Raw genomic sequence first — 20819 nt, 5'->3', positions numbered from 1 at the left:
CTCCTCAACTCCCACCACTTGCCATCAGGAATCCTTTGTTCTAGACAACTGGAATGAACAAAGCCACTCTTTCCTGTTAAGGACATACCTGTGTTTTCCTGCCTCTGTGTCCTGACTCATGTTTCCCTCTACCTGGAATTCCTTTTCCCGACATTGCCACTTGTAAACTCCTCCCTGTGCTTCAAAGTTCAGTGCAAACACCACCTCCTCCTGGATGCTTCCCTGAAGGGATCCGAGGACACGCTCTCTCCTGCCAGCATCCCATCTGCGTCATTTGAAGAGCTAAGAGACAAACTCATCTGGAACCATAATCCACTGCTGTGGGTCTAGCAGCTGAGGTAATTTTAGCGAAAACGTGACTCACGCTTCTAACCTAGAGACAAGCATGCTGGATTCTAGCTACTAATTAGCCACTCTTGGTTTCTCTCCATCTGGAAGGTGCAGCAGTCTAGACAGAGTCCAAAGGAATCAGTTCACCCTACAAATCCACTGCCCCCTTGAGGCTGGGGAAGGAGACTGGGGGACAAAGGAAGCAGAGGTGCAGCCAGGGCCAGTTCCCTGACACCATGGGCAACCTGCAGATGGAGACACAGCAACACACAGACAGGAACTGTGCTCAGGACAGAAACCTGTGTGGGGCCGCAGGGGCCAGCCTGACCGCCACTCAGGGAAGCCTGGCCGACACCAGAAAAGGCCCAGCAGTAGGGGACAGTGCCTGCACGGGTCATAGAAGCCACTCAAAAACTCATTAGGTGTGAGTCTGCTACAAACAGCTGTAAAACAACAACAAAATGAAAACAAACTTAGGCCACTTCAGATCTTGCCTACTGGTGCCAACAGCAAGTCTGACTGACATGCAAAGAATTAAGAAATCCTGCCTGTAGCTGCGGACCCAGTTCCTCTGAAGACTATTGCTAGAACACCCTCAAGGTACTTGGGAGACCCCCAGACTACACTCTGTCTCCTCAGAAGCCTTAACTCCTAAGGCCCTGAGAGCGTCCTGTTTTTACACAACTCTTTATTCTGAGCACCGAAGAACTCTACTGGAGCACATTCCAAGCAGGGTGACCCCATGGCATCAACTACTCTAGCTCTGGATAGAGCCATCACAGCGGCTCCAGTTACAGTCTCATTACGCATCCCCTCAAAAACCTAGGCTGCCTTTCTCAGCATGCTTGAGGCCCAGGCTACTAATTCAACCCTGGCCATGAAGGTCAGGCAGCTTACACAGTCCTGCATCTGATATAAGGAAAAGAAAAACAAGTCGAGGCATAATTTGAAACTGTCCTTAGTATTTACTGACCTTCATCAGCAACTCCTAGGCAGAAATAATTCACAGGCTAAATTGTATAAACTCCCTATCAATCTAAATTACATAATGCTTCCTCAGGGTCTTGATCAAAACAAGGCCTTGATAATAGGCAAGAAGAGTGGTGAGCTGGCAATGCAAACTACTGCTTTAAATGCCAAGGAGCAGAGCTATATCCTAGGACCCCGTTTAACTCACAGCCAACTTGAGTCCACTTTGGATGAGCTGGACCTATAACTTCCTGCCACGGCAACTGCAAAGACTACACAGAATCCTTTGTGGCTAATTCCCTTCAGAGCTTCAGGGTCAGGGAAAACCCCTCTCCCCTGTTTTAGTGAAAACATCTATGTTTTCATAAAAAACTTAAAGTTTAATAAACTTAAAGCTAAGTTCTGTGCTTAAATTCTAAAGCTTCCTCAGTCAAGGGATTCTTCCTCCCCTTAACTCGGGGGTCAGGAAGCTTCTTCTGTAAAGGAACAGAGAGAAATATTTCTTCCTTGGAGGGCCACACAGTTGGTCTCTTTCACAAGCAACTATTCAACTTTGCCATTATAGCACAAAAGCAGCCACGGACAACACTTGAACAAGTAAGTGTGCCTGTGTTCCAATAAAACTTCATTTAGGGACATTGAAATTCAAATTCACACAATTATCACATCACAAAATTCTGAAAAACATTTTTTTGCTTGCAGGCCATACGAAAATAGGCAACAGGCCGCCAATATGCTCACCCTGCCTCCAATGCTTAATTAGGGTTTGATCTGCAGGAGTTTTTGTCATTCTGACCTAAAGCTTAATAGTATTTTTAGTGAAAAGAGGCCTAATGAGCTTTCAGCACCTGTTCCTCCCCCCAACTTCCAGTAAAACCCCTCTTTTCCATGTGGGGTATGCTCCCCCCTCAATAGCAAGTGTTTCTACTAGGATATCACTAAGAGGCCCCATCTACCCTGCCATGGAAATGGGCTTATAACCCAGGATGGCCAAAGAGACTACTAGCTCAAGTCCCCTGGACACAGCAATTGGTCCATGAGTGGGTGGGTACTCTAAGCAGAGCCAATCAGTGGTTCAGGCACTGATCTGGATGCTGAGAGTAAGTGGAGCTCCTTCTCTGGAATAGGGGACCCTAAGGACTAGATGCACCTGGCACTAGTGAGATCCAGGTTGCCCCCACAGAAAAACGGCTTGACCGAAAAGGAAGCCTACACCAGGAAGAGGAAAGCCAAGAGGTGACTAGAATCCTGAGCCTGTCATCTCAACCTCCCAGCTATCCCTGTCTCCAGACCTCCTGGTAACCCAAGCCAATACAGTCCCTCTTTGGATTAATCCTGAGTTGGATTTCTGACACCAAAACCAAAGAAATCCTAACTAACTCTGTCACATCAAATTCTATTCGGAAGTTGGCATGATGCAAGCATAAAAAAATGACACTGGTTGTGTTCCACCACGCATTCCAGTTATTTACAGTTATGTCTCTTTCCCCATTAGACTCTAAGCTCCTGGAGGACCTTCTGGATCATCTTTATGCCTTCTGTAGTTGATTCACCCAGTTCCTTGAACTTGGTACATATGAGTATTTTACAAATATGCATTACTTTTATCGATAGGAAAGTGACTGTGAGGAGAAGGGTAAATAAATATAAAGGAACATGTGCATGTGTCTATCCATGACTAGTCACCAGAATGTTACCCAGAGATGTCAGAGAAAACTTACACTCCAGGGGATTTACAGATCTAAAACCTACCTACTGGTCAACAGCTCACAAACCACATACACCAGGCTGAGCCACACAGACTGCTTCACCCTCTGAGCACCGAGGGGAAATAGAATACAATGTCTGTACAACACCAGGACAGATCACAGTGGACCCGTTCACCAAGGATGCAATCCAGGACACCTGGCCAGAGCTTCAGACAGCAGAGGTATCATCTGTACATGACCTGCCCAAGAAGTCCTTCTCCATGAGGGCAGAGCCAAATCCCTTCAGGACTGAGGGTGAGAACCTGCTTACCTCTAGGTTCTCATCAAGCATGGACATATTAGAAATGTAGGAAAGCTAGCCACCTGCACACCCAAGGCAGTGTACCTCACAAACTCTGAAGAGGCTACTTACTATCTAGCTGGAAAAACAGTACCTACATGGCACCTGAAAACAGTTGATCTCCCCCAAATACCGTCATGGTACTTCTTCTCACTTAAAAAGTATGTAAGTGCAGGGATGCCTGGTTTTGTATCACCAACATAGTCCTAAGAGATGTTTCAATCAGACTGATGTAAGTTGCTTGCCTTTTGAAGATTCTTGAAAGATCTTGTAGTGAATGTTTTGAAAAAGCAAAGAACTGCCCCTGAGCAACTTGTGTCCTAAGTTATTTTTGTACATTAGTTATACTTAAGGGAGGGCACACCCAGAATCACTTTTAACCTAATAATTTAAAATCCTTAGTGTCCCCTCTGCAAGCTGGAATAGGTAACAGGGTGCCAATGGGCCCCCAACACTCAGCAGGAGGGGATGATGTCCCTTGATACATGCATGACTGTTGTGGGGGTGTATACTTCAGAGGCACTAACCCTGGGCCCCTGTTTGAGGGGACTGAGCGTGCAGGCCACCCCGCAGTGAGGCTGAAAAGGGCCACCTGGCCCAGCACCAGCAACCAGTGGTAGCCTGGACCAAGGGCAGCTGCTTTTCTGCTGGCATGACCCAGCCTCCCAACCAGAGTAGCCTTGGTCCCTGTCCTGCCAAAGTCTGTGGGTTCAGCTGCTCAGAGGATTCTATGAACTTTCTAGGGGTCCTTCAAATGAATAAGTTTTGAGACACTTGAGTCGGGCTGGTTCCTGTTGCTGGCCTTTATGAAAACTTACTAATTCACCTGATAAGCAACAGCTAATATATATTAAGTGTCTACTGTATGCCAAGTGCTATTCTAACTGCTTTGCAGGCATTATCTCAATCCTCACAACCCTCTAGGCAGGCTCGATTTCCTCCATCTTCCTGAGGTTTGAAGAAGTTAAATAACTTACCCAAGATTTGATAGTAAGTAGCACAGTCAGGATTTGAACCCTGACCTTGCATCACTGTGACAGAGGGAAAAAACTGGCCATAACATTTTGTAGTTCCTCCCAAAAAGAGAGAGTCTATGTCTCTACTTTTGAATTTGACTTGACCACACAACTTCCTATAACCAGCAGACATTAACAAGCCTGACCTAAAGAGAGGCTTAAACAGTGCTTGAGTATTGTGGGTTACCTTCTTTTGCTCCTGAAACCCTAACACCATCATGGGAAGAAGCCACGGCTTTAGCCTCCCTGATTGAGTGAAAACATGGGGAGAGAGACCCTGCCAACCCACTGAATTGTAGAAAGTAATAAACTGTTGTTGTTTTAAAATTAATAAGTGTTGGGGTGTTTAATTACACAGCAAAAGCTTTGATATAATCACTGAGATACTGACAGCAAATCAGTACCAACAAAGAATAAATTAAAATATGAGGCAGAGAAAAATTTATTCTTGTTGTTCCCCAAGGACAAAATGAGAAAAAAGTTTAAACTTCATCAGGAAAGAATATGTCTAGATCAGAGGAAAAACTTACTAGTGAGGAAGCCTAAAGATAGAGTCAGAGCGATTCTCTCTCTCTCTCTCTCTCAGGCTTCCAGAAATCATCCACTCATTGTGCTTTCGGCTCAGGAATCAAGTTGTGCAAGAGGACCATTCCACAGGCCAGGCCTTACAATGAATTCTTTTAGGTTTCCAGAGAAGACCCACAAACACAAGAGTCTGAAAAGCTGGGCAACCAGGCCAGGCCTGCCCGTACACACACTGTTCAATGGAGGGAAGTCCTTTTCCTGACCTCCCCTTCTGGCCTGAGCAGGTAGTGAGCTCTCCAGCAAAAACATCTGTCTAAAGAGCTGCCTGGCTCACAAAACAGCTCTTCTTGCCAAAAAGCAGTAACTGATGGAGGCAGAAAAGACATTCCTGGGAAAGTGGGGGCAGCACCAGGCAGCAGCGGAGAGCAAGCTAGTTATTCCAGGAATGAGCTGAAACCATCCTCTCTTTGGAAAGGAAATACAGTTAGAGCTCTCCATCAAAAGCATGCAGCATGATATATAGAAGGCACATGGTAAGAAAAAACACAAGACTGGATTAATGACTATGTTCAGAGCCGGCAACATGGGCTTTTGGCCCACTTTCACTGTTGATTCCTGTGTGTTCTGACACAAGTTAATCACACATCCACCACTCTAACAAACCTTTAAGGAGGAGCTATTCTCTGCTATTATGTTAGGGACTAGGGATGCAAAGGTGAATTAGTGATGTTCCCTGATTAGAAGAAACTCACAGACTAATGAGACATATAAACTCTCTGAGCTTTGGTTTCCACATCTGTAAAATAGGAAAAAATATACTAATATGAGGTTGTGGTGAACAATAAATGAAGTATCATAGAGCTCATATTACAGCCATTGGTACACAACAAGTCCTCAATAAGCAGTGATCATTGTTACATAAGAAAGAGATAGACACTGCTCCTCTGGCAGAATACAGAGGCAGAGTGCTTAATCTACTTTGGCAACGGGGAGTAGGTTCATGGAAAAGCTTCTCATTAGAAGAGATGTGTGAGCTTAACAGTAACATCACTGTTAGTTAACATTAATGACCTATGAAGAAGATTTTAATTCTCACAACTATATGAAACAAGCATGGAATTTGCAATTACTGCTCTTTGGCATGAATTGCCTTGATTGTATAGATGAATGATAACTCAAGAGTTTATACACCCTGTATGTACGAGAGCTAGGATTTGAACTTTGGCTGATTCCCAAGCCTCATGTTGTACTTAAAAGAATGAGCAGACTTAGTCTAGCAAGGGTATGAGTCTGAGGGGGGCAGGGGGAGAGGACTGGAGAGTAAGCCTTCCCAGGAAAGGCAGTAATGTGAGCAAAGGTGAGAAAACACTGTGCAAAGGTACAGCTCATAGAAGGAAATTAATCACACTAGGTCTCAGTTTCCTCACAAATTACATAAAGGAATAAGGAAGACAATTAGCATTTGTTAGGCCCTTCAATACGGGAACACTTTGCCAGTTGCTTTCCTTATGTAATTTCATGAATCCTCATATTGTATCCTCATAGCAATAGGATTCCATTTTATACATGTAATGGCTTTTCTCTACCAGATCTTTCTACAACACTGACTTCATGGTTCCCTAAGTGAGATTACATGTCATTTGCAGCCCTAGAACTGCTGCATGCTCAAGAAATGTTAATTCCCCCTCTCCTTTTAGCTACTCCTATTTCCTAGAAATTAATACACTAAACTAGTCTAACATGGAACTCAGATGTCTTTTAAAAAACACATAATATTACCATTTGACCCAGGAATTCCACTCCTAGGTATTTACCCTAAGAATGCAGCAGCCCAGTTTGAAAAAGACAGATGCACCCCTATGTTTATCGCAGCACTATTTACAATAGCCAAGAAATGGAAGCAACCTAAGTGTCCATCAGCAGATGAAGGGATAAAGAAGATGTGGTACATATACACAATGGAATATTATTCAGCCATAAGAAGAAAACAAATCCTACCATTTGCAGCAACATGCATGGATGGAGCTAGAGGGTATTATGCTCAGTGAAATAAGCCAGGCAGAGACAGACAAGTATCAAATTATCTCACTCACCAGTGGAGTATAAGAACAAAGCAAAAACTGAAGGAACAAAACAGCAGCAGACTCACAGAGCCCAAGAATGGACTAACAGTTAGTTACCAAAGGGAAAGGGACTAGGGAGGATGGGTGGGAAGACAGGGAAAAGGGGAAAAGGGGGCATTATGATTATCACACATAATGTGGGGGGGGGGGGCACAGGAAAGTCAGTACAACACAGAGAAGACAAGTAGTGCTTCTATAGCATCTTCCTACATTGATGGAGAGTGACTGTAATGGGGTTTGTGGGGGGGACTTGATAATGGGGGGAATCTAGTAACCACAATGTTGCTCATGTAAGTGTATATTGATACCAAAAGAAAAAAAACACATAATAAGGTCATAATACTGGAAAACTGCTCCCTCCTCAAGCTATACCACACCTTCTATTGATACTTTCTTAATTGTCATTAGAGAGAGGACAAAATGGTAGCAAGTACAGTTAGAAAGCAGAAGGCTTTCTATAGTTTTGCATTTTAAATACATAAGTATATACTTTGTTTATACTGTTGACAGACATTTGGGTTGTTTCTAGTTTTTAGCTATTACAAATAAAACTATGAGCATTCATGTACAAGAGCTTGAATGGACATATGCTTTCGTTTCTTTAGGGAAAATCCTAGGAGTGAAAAGGCTGAATGCAGAGTAGGTTTATGCTTAACATTTTATGAAACATAAGCTGTTTTCTGACATGATTCTACCATTTTATATTCCTACTAGCAGTGTCTGAGAGTTCCAGTTGCTCCATAATGTCAACATATGATCAGTCAATTTAGACATCTATTGGGTGTGTAGTGTTATCTCATTGCAGTTTTAATTTACATTTCCCTAATAACTAATAATGTTGTGTATCTTTTCATGTGCTTATCTACCATTCACATATCTTCTCTAGTAAAGTGTTCAAATGTTTTACCCATGTTTTGAGCTGTTATCTTTTTATTACTAAGTTGTAAGAGGTCTTTATATAGTCTAGATAAGGTCTATTTTTTAGGTGTTTATCTTTTTATTGTTAAGTTGTAAGAGGTCTTTATATATTCGAGATAAGGTCCTTTCGCATATATATGTTTTGCCAGTATTTTTCTGAGTCTGTGACTGGCCTTTTTCGTTTTTGTCATGGTGCCTTTTGAAAAGCAAATGTTTTTAATTTAGATGAAGTTCAATTTGTTGATTTTTCCTTCATAGTCTGTGCTTTTTGTGTCCCACTTACAAACTCTTTGCTAAAACACATGTCACTAAGATAGTCTCCTCTTTTAGAAGTTATATAGTTTAACTCTTACAGTTTGACCTGCAATCCACTGAAAGTTAATTTTTGTATGTGGTGTGAGGTAATAGTATGGGTTCATTTTTGTGCATATGGATATCCAATTGTTCCATCCTCATTTCTTGAAAAAATTATTCTTCCCATATTGAACTACCTTGGAATCTTTATCAAACTCAACTGACTACAGCCTCAACAAACAAAAAGCAAATAACCTGATTAATGGGCAGAGGATATGAAGAGACAGTTCTCCAAAGAAATTCAAATGGCCAACAGACACATGAAAAGATACACCACATCACTAATCATCAGGGAAATGCAAATTAAAACCACAATGAGATATCACCTCACACCAGTAAGGATGGCCAGCATCGAAAAGACTAAGAACAACAAATGCTGGCGAGGATGCAGACAAAGGGGAACCCTCCTACACTGCTGGTGGGAATGTAAGCTAGTTCAACCATTGTGGAAAGAAATACGGAGGTTCCTCAAAAAACTAAAAATAGAAATACCATTTGACCCCGGAATCTCACTCCTTGGAATTTACCCAAAGAATACAACTTCTCAGATTCAAAAAGACATATGCACCCCTATGTTTATCACAGCACTATTTACAATAGCTAAGATATGGAAGCAACCTAAGTGTCCATCAGTAGATGAATGGATAAAGAAGATGTGGTACATATACACAATGGAATACTATTCAGCCATAAGAATTAAACAAATCCTACCATTTGCACACCATGGATGGAGCTGGAGGACATTATGCTCAGTGAAATAAGCCAGGAGGAGAAAGACAAATGCCAAATGATTTCCCTCATTTATGGAATGTAACAACGAAGCAAAACTGAAGGAACAAAACAGCAGCAGACTCACAGACTCCAAGAAGGGACTAGTGGTAACCAAAGGGGAGGGGTGTGGGAGGGCGGGTGGGAAGAGAGGGGGATTCAAGGGTAATAAAAAATTTAAGTAAGTAAATAAGTAAAAATTTTTTAATTTAAAAAAATGTAAAAAAAACTCAATTGACTATATATATGCATGTGTCTACTTCTTAATTCTTCTGTTTTATTTAATCTTTTATGTTAAATTTCCCATCAATACAACATTCTATTGATTACTATAACTTTATAATCAAACTTGAAATTGGGGAATATAAGTTTCCCAGCTTCGTTTTTCTTTTTCAAAGTTGTTTTGGCTATTCTCGGTCCTTTGCACTTCCATATAAATTTTAGACACAATTTATCAATTCTACAAAAAAGACTACTGGGATTGTCAATGAATGGCTTTGAAACTATAGATCAACTAAAGCAAAATTGACACAGTATCAACACTGATAGTGATGGTGGTTGGCTAACAATATGAGTGTACTTAAATTTGTACACTTTTAATTTAAATGGTAAATTTCATGTATATTTATGTTATGTATATTTTATAATTCTAAAGGCTTTATTTTAAAAAACTATTTTAAAATTTGGAATTTATCATCTAATACATAGCAGCCCCATTGCACTCCACTCCTCAGCCCTCCTCCTTACACCTGTCACTGTTAGCACACTGCCGCTGAAGGAACATGGTCAAAAACACAGTTTTCCTTTTCTCTTTCCTCTGGCTTTTTCTTTTTTTTTTTTAATAAACTTTATTGAGATAAATAATTAATACACTATAAAATGCAGCCACTTTAGTGGAAAGTTTGATTTTTGATAAATGCATATACCCATGTATCTACTAGCACAATCAAGACAGAACATTTCCATCACAACAAAAAGTTCCCTCATGTCTCTGATGTTAATCTCTCCCTAGACCCTCACGGATACACAGGCAACCCCTGACCTACTTTCTGTCACTAGATCCACTGTTGTTTTCTCCATAGTTTTATATAAATGGTAACAGTTTGTACTGTTTTGTTTCAAGTTTTCATCCAGCATAAATAATTCTGAGATTCATCAAAATTACATGTATCAGTAGCCTCATTTTTCTTGCTGAGTAGGATTTGACTGTATGGATATATTACAATTTGTCTATCTTTCTGTGTGTTAGAGAACATTTTGGTCATTTCTACTAAATATGTAGCTGCTTTAAACATCTGTATCTGAGTCTATATGAACATATGGGTCCTCATTTACCGAAGAGCGGTATGGTCATACAGAAAGTGTATATGTATTACTTTAATAAAAGAAACCAGAGTTTCTTCTACAGTCAAACTCATATCCAGCCAGTGAGTCACGGCTCTGGGCCTGCCATAACCATGCATGATCTAGGCCAGTGGGCAGACAGTGACAGTGGGGGTGGGTAAGTTCAAGCTGGGGCTCTGGCCTGGGCTAACTAGGTGACTATGCCTATCACAATCCCAGGTGACAGGTGTGCCACAGACAAAAAAAAGAGGGTGGGAACTTATTGCTCCAGTCATCAAACTAAATAGTCAAAGACTTGTAGTAAAAATTAAATCTACCATTCAATTTTAAATGGCTTTTACACCAAAACACAAAAGAGGATGTAATAACTTTCAGATTTCAGCTAAAATTCAAAATGTAACAACTAGCAAGTCATATCTTACCTCTATGCATAATCTTGTGCTTCTCTCTCAGATATGTCAGGCCCTTTATTACCTAGAGGAAAGAGAATGTAAAAAGATGGGAAACAAATACTGGTGTTTAGAAAATACTCAACTCTCTGTTTTAAAATCATCTAGAAAATTTATCATCTAACATCACAAATTTGCCTTCTTCCCTTATTTGATTTTTTTAAACCTGCCTCATCATCAAGAAACCATCTTTTTACAGTGTGTAGAGTATTATTTTTAAACAAAATTGATTACACAAGTTTAGATAACATTTTGAATTCATTTTTTTCTAAATCTGCAATTTAAAGAGAGGTTTTCTGATGCCACAAAAGGGAATTCTTTTGGATACCCTGTCCTATTCTAAAGACACAGATTTTAATACAGAGAAAGTCACTTTTCTAGTTCTAGTGTACACATGAGAATATTGTATCTAGAATCTAAACAGGAAAATTCTAGTGAGAAAACCCCACTTTCCTTACAAACTTTCCCTTCACTGACTTCTTACCTTCCTCCCTTGTCCATTTCCTACCATCTTATGAGCTTATCAATGAGGGACGTGGAAGAAAAACTGCATGATATACTCACAGCAATGCTAACTTTTCCTAAAATTTGTTCAGGAATTCTTCCAGCTTTCTTCAGAACCTGATCCAATGAACCCCCATCCTACGAAGGAGAAAACCAGCACATTAGTGACAATGTGTCTAACTGCTCTTTCAAATGTTAAACTTCAGTGGGAAAGTGCATCTTATACATGGCAAGTAGAAGGGATCTTCCAGTTTGTTCCAGACATCAAATAAGATATGAATGCAAAATACTGTGGGAGGCTTCGAATAACTAGTAAATCAAATCTTTTGAATAATCATTAAACAATTTACTAATTCAGGGGTCAGAAGGTTTGTTCTGGACTGACAGTACAGTTAGGAGTACAGGCTCCAGGGCAGACTATCTAAATTTGCATCCTAACTTTGCCACTCACTATTTAGGGGACTTTGACCAAGTTACTCAACTTGTAAGGTAGGGATGATAATAATTATAAGGCCATTATAATAATCATGGGGCTCTTATAAGTATTAAATAAGCTGACTGATACACATAAAGCACTCGGAACAATGCCTAGCCCATAGTAAGTGCTCAATAAATGTTAGCCATTTTATCACCAACATATAAATCACCACTTGTATCTGGTATTATCCTAACAAATCACATTTAAGAAATCCAAAAAAGAAATGTCATAGAAAGTAGTAATTCATTCCACAAATCCTACCATGTGCTATGGATTGTGTTGGGTTCTACCTGGGGGGTGGATACGAAAAAGACCTAGTTCCTGTCAATAAATTTACAAACTAATAGAAGAAATATATAACTCTTAATAAAATATAACAAAACAGAATAAATGTGTAAGTGCTGTAAACATACAGAAGAAGGGAGAAGTAATTCTAACTTTACTTGAAAGATGTCATTTAAGCTGAAATCTTACTCAAAGAATGAGCATAGTTTCTATAGCTGGAAAAGAGGAGAAGCAGGGCAGGATATGAACTGGGTATTTTAACAAGATCAAAAGCAGAGAAGCATTCAGTGCCCCTGGGACGCCATTTCATTGCGGGTCCATGAAGAAACGCAGTTATGGATCAGGCTGGAAATGACTGTCTGTGGCCAGATCACGGAGCCCCACCAAGGAACCAAGACTTGACCTTACGGAGACAGAAGGAAAGGAATCCAACCTGGGTGTTTTAAGATGAAAACCACAGCAGCTGAGAGAAAGAGGCAGGGGAGATCAGTGAGGAGCTGATCAGGGTGGGATGACATGAGCCTGACCCTGGGCAGAGGCGGAGAGGAGCGCACAAGAGACAGTACAAGTGCAGTGTGAGGCCAGCCTCTGCAGGGCTCACATGCTGAGCCTTCCCATTCATGGATTCTACATTTTAACCTGAGATCTTGAAGGAATGAATCACTCCAGGAAGCCTGATGGTATCGAGGTAGAAATAGGTTCACACCTCTATGGCTTCAGGTACAGCCAATTACCACCTGCAATTAAAAATTACCCTCAGAAGCCAAATTTCTACAAACTCAGACTGACTTTCTAAGGTAGCCTGTCTACACCGAGCAGTTACCTTCATCACCCATCACGTATTAATCACCTCTGTGTAAGGAATAGGGATATGTAAAGAACTAGGGATGGAAAAAACTACAAATACAGGAAAAAACACACTGCTTGGAGAGACAGAACATATTCATAAAGAGGCAAGGCACCTTAAATCCTCCTCTTAAATACAGCAGGGAACAAACAGCTGAATGAAGAAAACAGACATTGCCACGGGTACTCAGAGGATAAAGTGATTCCAGGACAAAACGGCTAAGGGAAGGGCTCGCAACAGAAGTGACAAGGAAGCTGAGCCCTGGAGGTGGGCAAGACCCAGGTAAGCAGAGACATCCTGTTTCCAAAAACTACCCAGCCAGCCTCTATGATGCAGCCATGGAACATAAAGTCACAGGACAATGCATAACGTGATAAAAGAAGGACAGAGCATAATACCATTTTTATGAAAATAAAAAAGTATATACTCATACAAAATCAGAACATCAAAAATGTTATCAATGGTTACTTCCAGCAACATAGTAAGGTTATCAGGGGTTTTTGTTGAATCATCTCCTCCTTGTGCTTTTGCTTATAAATTTTCTACAATGAATGTTTTCCCTTTTTAAATTATTGAACTCATTTATGAAAGTGAAGAAGTAAATCTATAAATCAATTAACAGATACTGAGCACCCATTCTGTGCAAAGGCACTGTTAGATAACACTGCCTTCTTTCTAAAGGAGGTGAAAAATAAGACTCATTTAGGGATACAGATCTCTCATAAAATATTACCTAAAACAATACTAAAAGTATATTAGCAACTTAAAAATTCTGTGCTTACAAAGGATAGTTGGACCAATCACTTTCTGTCAGTGTCAACTCTGGATCACAGATGCTGACGGAGTAAGAAAGTGGTACAGGTATGGGTTCTCAAATGCACACAAACACCCTTGAATGTGTTTGACTTCAAATCATAATAAATTCCCTAGCACAACTACCTAATGGTGGACAGTCACAGTCAACAAAGGAGCACAGCGGAGGGTTCCAAAATTCAACCTGAAATTTCAAATGTGCCATAATCTCCACACAGATATGAGAGTGGCATTATTAATCTAGAACCAAACAGAATTCTGTAAACACACTTATCTTCCAGAGCCCTTAGAAATGCCCCACCCAGGCTGTGACCCCAGTATCTTGCCAATGGGTTTCAGCCCTGAGCAAGTTCACTATGGATTCAATGTGACCAAAGAAATGACAGTAGAACACTCTTGGGGTGAAAGGGTTATACCCAACTTTATTTCTACAGTGGCAGGTCAGTCACTAAAATCTCATCCATTCAGAGCAAGTCTGCATGCAGCAAGCTGGTCTCTGCCTCTGGGCCTCTCTGCCTGCACACCCGTCCTGTGGGCCTGTCTTCAGCGCTGCCACCACTTCAGCCTCTGCTCTGCTCTCCTGCAGCCTTGCAGCCTTGCAGCCCTGCCACCATGTCACTCAGAGCACTGGGCGGAGCTCTTTATATAGAGTCAATAACAACGTATTGCCCACATGTGTGCAGTGAGCTAGCCGACCAGGGCCAGGTGAGAATCCTGGCCACAGAAACCTTCATTTTATCCACACCCAGGCTAAGGTTTGGCTTATCCTCTGAGCCTCGCTGCCTGCACTACGCCACAGGACCCTGGTGGCCAAATCAGGACAGCACCACAGCCCAGGTAGCCACACCCAAGTCAGCAGTCTCCTACAAACGCCCTAGCACCTCTCAATTTCCTTTACCAATGGGAAGTGGGACTCCAGTGCAGGAATATTCTAAGCAATTTCCATTTTGCTTCCAATTGAATGTGGTTTCAGATCCTTTGCTTTGATGGCTTTGCCTAATTATCAGGGAGGACTATACAATTAAAACTGGGTAACAAAGGCAACACTTGTCAAAATCTGATCAAATGAGGTAGGTAAGCCAGCCCTGTGGTTGTCAGGTTCCACAGCCTAGAAGAAAGGACAGCTCAGCTGTCCTGGTTTACACTTTCCCTGGCACCTTTCATAAATATTTCTATTAAAAAAGGAAGAAATCTCTACTCTTTAACCTCCTTCTGCGCTATAAGCAGAGTTACAGTGTGAACAATGGAATTAGCAAGATTTAAGAAGCACAAACCACAGTTCGGGTTGCCCAGAGTTGCCTGCAACTCACCTTACAACCTTTTAATTCTATTTCACTGTTGCCAAGGACTTGCCTTCAATGACTGAAGCTGCTAAAATTATGTTTATTTTTAGAAGGCAATTATTAACTAAGTCAGTGGTGTTTTTGTGAAGGTTTTCTACAGAAGAGACAAATGCTTTATGAAAAAAAAACAAGAGCTCGAAAGCTTTTACTCCTGCATAAGAACCATCAGCCCTGAGTTCCCAGTTCCCTGGCTGCTCAGCTGCCACCTGAGCAGGAATCTACCTCCCCCAAGGCAGCAGCGTTCCTCTTCCAATCCGGGAGCATCCATTTACCCCTTGGCCTCAGAATTCAGGCTGGGCAAACAGAGCTTATTTCTAAGAAAGGTCAGCCCCTGGCTCAGTGCTTTAGTAGACGGGCCTTAATAAATGCTAATTGACACAAATTTACTTTAAAATGCATTCAAAAAATGATTTGAGCAATGGATAGATGGACATTATGTGGAAAAGCAAATGTGGCAAATAATAATTGTAGAATGGAGGTGGTGGGTTTAGAATGTACATTACAGAATTCCTTCAACTTTCCATATGAAAAGTTTCATACTAAAGTGTTGGGGGAAAATGTTAATGAAGATCATGCAAAGACCCTAACACGGAGGACCAGAGGCCCTCAGAAGGTGGGATAACAGTAATGAACAGAGCTCTACACGACAACACCTTTGAAAAGTGCAAGCTGAGGCAAAGGTGAAATCCCCAAAGGAAGTGGCAGCCAACAGTCAGTTTTCCCATCAGGGGCAGCCAGAGGAGCAAGTCCTGGCAGGAGGGCCTCCTCAGGGACCAAGTGAGGGGTGAGGGTGTCTAGGGCTGAAGCAAAAGGCTACGGTGGAGCATAGCTGCTTGGGCTTCAGTCCACAGCTGTTCACTACAGGGTCCCATCTCTGGTAACTCTGAACCTCTCCACTAGTGTTAACAGACTGTTCCCAGCTGCCCTCTGGGCCTATGTGTACCCAGGAACAGAAGGGCCTACTGCCGACTCCAAGGCGTACCTCTCTCCTGCTGAGCCCCAGGCCTGACCACTCGCCCCTTGGCCCCCCGTCCTGGCCTCCCTCATTCAGTCACTCAATACATATCACCTAAGAGGTACCAGACACTGTGGCTTGGCCCTCAAAAGATTTTGACCCTTCCAGTCTTTGACAGCCAGTTTTCCAGACTCAGATTCCCCAGGACAGCTCCACAATTTGGGCACTTGTGTGGAAGGACCCCATTATTCCCAGAGAGCCAAATCCATGGGAGGAAATACTGACCTGCAGATACTGGAAATGGACCAAGAGAATGAGAAGCCAACCCTTGTTCTGTCCTGTGTCTCCTCCTGGAGAGAAAGGCTGGGTGGGAAGGACAGGGCAAGGGGCACAATGGTTGTGATCAATATCCATGAATCCAGAGTGAATAAAGAAGGATTCCAGAATGAGGAAGCCTCAAAACAGGTCAATAAAAAGGTCAAGACAAATAAAAAACTGAACTCCACCTAGCATGAGGCCACATAGGCTAACAGAAGAGGTTCCAGCAAGTTCTGAATAAATGAATAGGCCATTGCCTGTCAATGTTTGGGGCCTAATCCTAACATCTAAAGCAAGGCTCTTAGAGGTCCAACACACTCACCCTGCAATGGCCTCCTGGTTTCTCTATTAAAGGGAGAACTCCAGGTAGCAGAGAACTTGGAGGTAACTTAGGAAAGAATTTCTGATGGTTCAGAAGACAGCAAGCATGAGATGACACATATCTGGTGCTCAGAAACCCTTATGTCCACACTGACACTCCTCACTTGAGAAGGGACTAGAACACAGCCACCCAGCCTATGAACAGCTCTGGGGGCGGAGATGCTGCTCTCAATGCCTCCATCCCCTCGGCAGCTTGTGTGGCACACTGCACATAATAGGAACTAAAAACAAGTACTTGTGAAGCTTAACCCATGTTGATGAACTAATGTAAACCATAACTGGTTACAAGTGCCAGAAACCATAGAAATGCAGGATGTCCATGTGGGGAAGGGTCCCAGAGAGGATGTGGTCTGAATACTTCTCTGCAGAGATGAGAAAATCCTGTGACAGTGTATGGCCTGCATAGTTTAATGGAAAGAATATGAACTGTAAAGAGAGCTAAGTTGGTTAGAGATGCAGGTTAGAGATCAGCTCTAACACATAATTGGCTATGTGACTTGGTCTGATTACTAAACCTCTCAAGGCCTTCCTGTCTCCATCAGCTGGGGGTGGGGACTGTCAACAATCCATCTCACGTGACAGGGCTAATGAATAACTTAAGTAATGTGAAAAGGGCCTGGCAAGTGGTGGAAGATGTGAAAGCTAGTTATGTCTAGCCATGCCGCCACCCACCGTCTATGATTCTGGCAAGACCGCAAGGAAAGAAGGCTACCCGGGCCTTTCCTGTCACTGGTTTACCACCATCACTTCCACCCTGTTCCTCTCCTAGTTTTCAAAGACCTCCACTGCCATTTACACATTTTCACCCAAAATTCTTGGGCTGGAGCTGCAAAACCAACCAAACCATCATCAGCACAAAGAGCACAAGGTACCCAAAGGATAAGGAGCAGCCCACTCATCCCACCCCACCCTGCAAAGGGGAGACCAGGGAGCAGCTGGAAATAATCAGCACCCCTGGCCTGGCCTAGGACCACGCCAGAAATTGTTCACACACACCCCACAGAGACTGCTTCCCTCGTGTTGAAGCAAGAGGGAATGAGAGCTTTCTCTGTGACCTTCAGAAGCGCAGAAGACATTTTCAGGCTCTACATTCCATCTGGCACCACAGAAGTCAGCAGATGCCTGCGACACTCTACACGGCATTTCTTGAGCATTCAAATGAAGAGATGCTCAAAATAATGGGGCACCAGCAAGGGACATATTTCCCAGGGAGGGTTCTTCCAGCGTCCATGACCACCAGGCACTGGGCTCTCATTCCAGAGGTCAGGGCAGGAACGGAAAGTCGGGAAGGAAGTGGAGCGGCTGCTGAGGGACACTATGCGGGACCAGAGGCACAGCAGCCACGAGGTACGCAGACTCAGTCGGTCAGCCCTCATCTCTGAACTGTCGGCCCCAGGGAGGGCAAAGCAGGAGCTAATGTTTGCAGGAGCATGCCGAGTCAGCATGCTGGAAGACTCCCGGCTGTTACTGTGTAATTCTCACTACCACAAGTGAGGTATAATAATGCCCATTTTATAGACAAGGAAACCGAGAATAAGATAAAGAAACTTGTCCAAGGTCATGACGAGCCGGTGACAATCTGTAAACAAGTAATTACGGAGCACCTGCTGTGTGCCAGGACTATTCTGGGCTTTGGAGACACTGTAGCAAACAAGACAAAGTGTCTGCTTGGATTTTTGTGGGGAAGGGAGATAAAGATAAACGTCTCAGATGCCGAAGTTCCCTGTGCCATGCTGTTTAATGGGGACAGAAGAACATAGCAGCCATGAAGCCAGCCTCTCTCTTTGCAATTCTAGTATCAAGGATGGAAACAAAGTCCTGAACATAATACAATGGATTCAACATAGTACAGGTATTGGGGTCAGAAAGCCTTGGTTTACAATTTCACTTACCAGCTGCATAATCTTGGATAAATTATTCCATTTCTCTGAGCCTGGTTCCCCACTTGTGAAAGGCAGTAATGTACCCATCCAGTAAGGTTGTTATAAAAATGCAATAAAGTATTATAATTTGCCTGGGGTAGTGACTGATATAATCTACACTCAATAAATATTAGTTTACCACTATTAGTATTACTAACATTATTATTGCTATTGATGGTATTATTATTACTCATAGTCACTGGGAAGAGAAGGGACTCTAGGTGGCTCACATCCACCCAATCAGCCCTTGAAGGCCCTCTCACTTCGCTCACCTGCCCCAGGTGGGATTACTGCTCTGCATGCCCCAAGAACCCCTTTAGGCTGCCCTTAAAACAGACTGCAGACTCTGGGGGCAGGGACTGTCTCACTCATCTTCATAACCCCCAAATTACATACCTAACACACAACATTTCATACAATAAATGAACTTCAACTATATTAACCGGATTTTACCCACATGAAAATCTCGAGGTCAAGAAAACTGGAGATATGCCCTAGGCACACCCACCACAGATACATGGTACCATCGGTCTTTGAAGAGAAGGCTGTCATCTTTTGGCTATTCCCAAGTTCTACAGTCAGGATTCCCAGATGCCCAAGACAGTGACATGGATCCAGGGAGGAACAGGAGGCAGCTGGTCACCTCCCAAACCAAAGATGAGAGGAGAACCACCCAACTCCCAGGCCATTGCTCCAAACGCTGCCAGGCTGCCACATACCATGTGCTCCATGCAGATACTGATTTCGCCATCACTGTAGAAAGCACCGTAGAAGCCCACGATGTAGGGGGAGTTGCACTCATGCAGAACCTGCAGCTCCCTTATGATCTGGTTCCGAATTGCAGGTTTGATCTCCAGGTGAATTAGCTGGGGAAAGAAATGTGGGAGGAAGAAAGGCTTTGAAAAGATATGGATGTCCAGAAGATGATCATCAAAAAACTTCAACAAAGATCCTGGTGCTGTTGCAGTTGTAGCTGCATTCATCCCACCGGTTCCTGGACTTGCCATGGGAATGAGGAAGGAGATATCTAAGCTGGCCTGTGCATACAGTAAAACAACAAATTTGACTGGATCTATACTGCCGGAACTCAACCAAGAATTAGGAGAAGTGCAAGTTGCAGTGCTCCAAGATCTTGCGACTATAGACCATCTACTGTTAAAAGAACATATGGGATGTGAACAGTTCCCAGGAATGTGTTGTTTTAATTTGTCTGATTTTTCTCAAAATATTCAAATTCAGTTAGACAATATCCATCATATCATTGATAAGTTTTCACAAATGCCTAGGGTGCCTAACTGGTTTTCTTGGTTTCACTGGAGATGGCTGGTAATTGTAGGTCTGCTTTGGTTATGTAGCTGTATTCCTATTATGTTAATGTGTGCACACAATTTAATTAGTAATTTAAAACCTATACACGCTTATGTTACACTACAATAAGATATGTCAAAGAAATAATCCATCTTCCCATGTTTTCTTCCGCCTGCTACTTCTATAACTTTTCTTCTTCCTTCCTAATTACAACCCATAAGTAGAATTTGTGCCTCATATCAAATTTACCGAGTATCATAATTCTTCCAAGTGGTAAAGATACCTCAAGACAAATGCTGGGCATAGAAGCCACAGGGCATAAATCTGCAAAGAAGTAAAAAGCTAACCTTTTCAAACAATATTGCTTCTCTCCCACTTACGAACTTTACACTTCCCTGTATGGCCCCAGAAGATGACTGGTTAGCCAGAGACGGGTAAGATTCCTCAAGGGAGGAACAACCTAAGACATGCACAGTCGCAGGGGGGACCATCAGGTGAGAAATTGGGGATCAACAGAGGTGAGGCTTAGAACCTCACCCCCCCATTCTGAGAGAAATCTTCTGCATCCGTGGATGTTTTGTTGCCCTTGTCTAGCTTGGATTAGTATTTAGTCTATAGGCACAGACCTGATCATCTACATTTGCTCTCTTACAACACTAAACTATGTTTTCTACCTTTATCTTGCATCTACCTACCACTTCAGCATTTTATTAAAAATAATAATAATCATAATAAGGGAGAAATGTGGGATTCACGTATAAATCAAGTATAAAAATCAAACGAATATTCATATTTGACCTGATTGTTTATAGTTCATGAT

At 42.4% G+C, this 20819-nt stretch overlaps 1 protein-coding gene across 1 annotated transcript in view; it reads right to left on the bottom strand.

Moving 5' to 3' along the window:
- Nucleotides 1–20819, bottom strand: part of MAP2K1 (mitogen-activated protein kinase kinase 1) — an 81584-nt gene that overhangs the window by 19496 nt on the left and 41269 nt on the right. Inside the window, exons 3-5 of the mRNA XM_036932276.2 lie at nucleotides 19411–19557; nucleotides 11410–11487; nucleotides 10819–10870 (exon numbers count right to left, since the gene is read on the bottom strand). Coding sequence (XP_036788171.1) covers nucleotides 10819–10870; nucleotides 11410–11487; nucleotides 19411–19557 — 277 coding nt within the window. The remainder of the gene's footprint in view (nucleotides 1–10818; nucleotides 10871–11409; nucleotides 11488–19410; nucleotides 19558–20819) is intronic.

The sequence above is a fragment of the Manis pentadactyla genome, chromosome 11, assembly GCF_030020395.1.
Source record: "Manis pentadactyla isolate mManPen7 chromosome 11, mManPen7.hap1, whole genome shotgun sequence".
Classification (NCBI taxonomy): Eukaryota; Metazoa; Chordata; class Mammalia; order Pholidota; family Manidae; genus Manis; species Manis pentadactyla.
The sequence above is the reverse complement of the archived record's forward strand: the minus strand, read 5'-3'. Positions and strand labels throughout refer to the sequence as shown.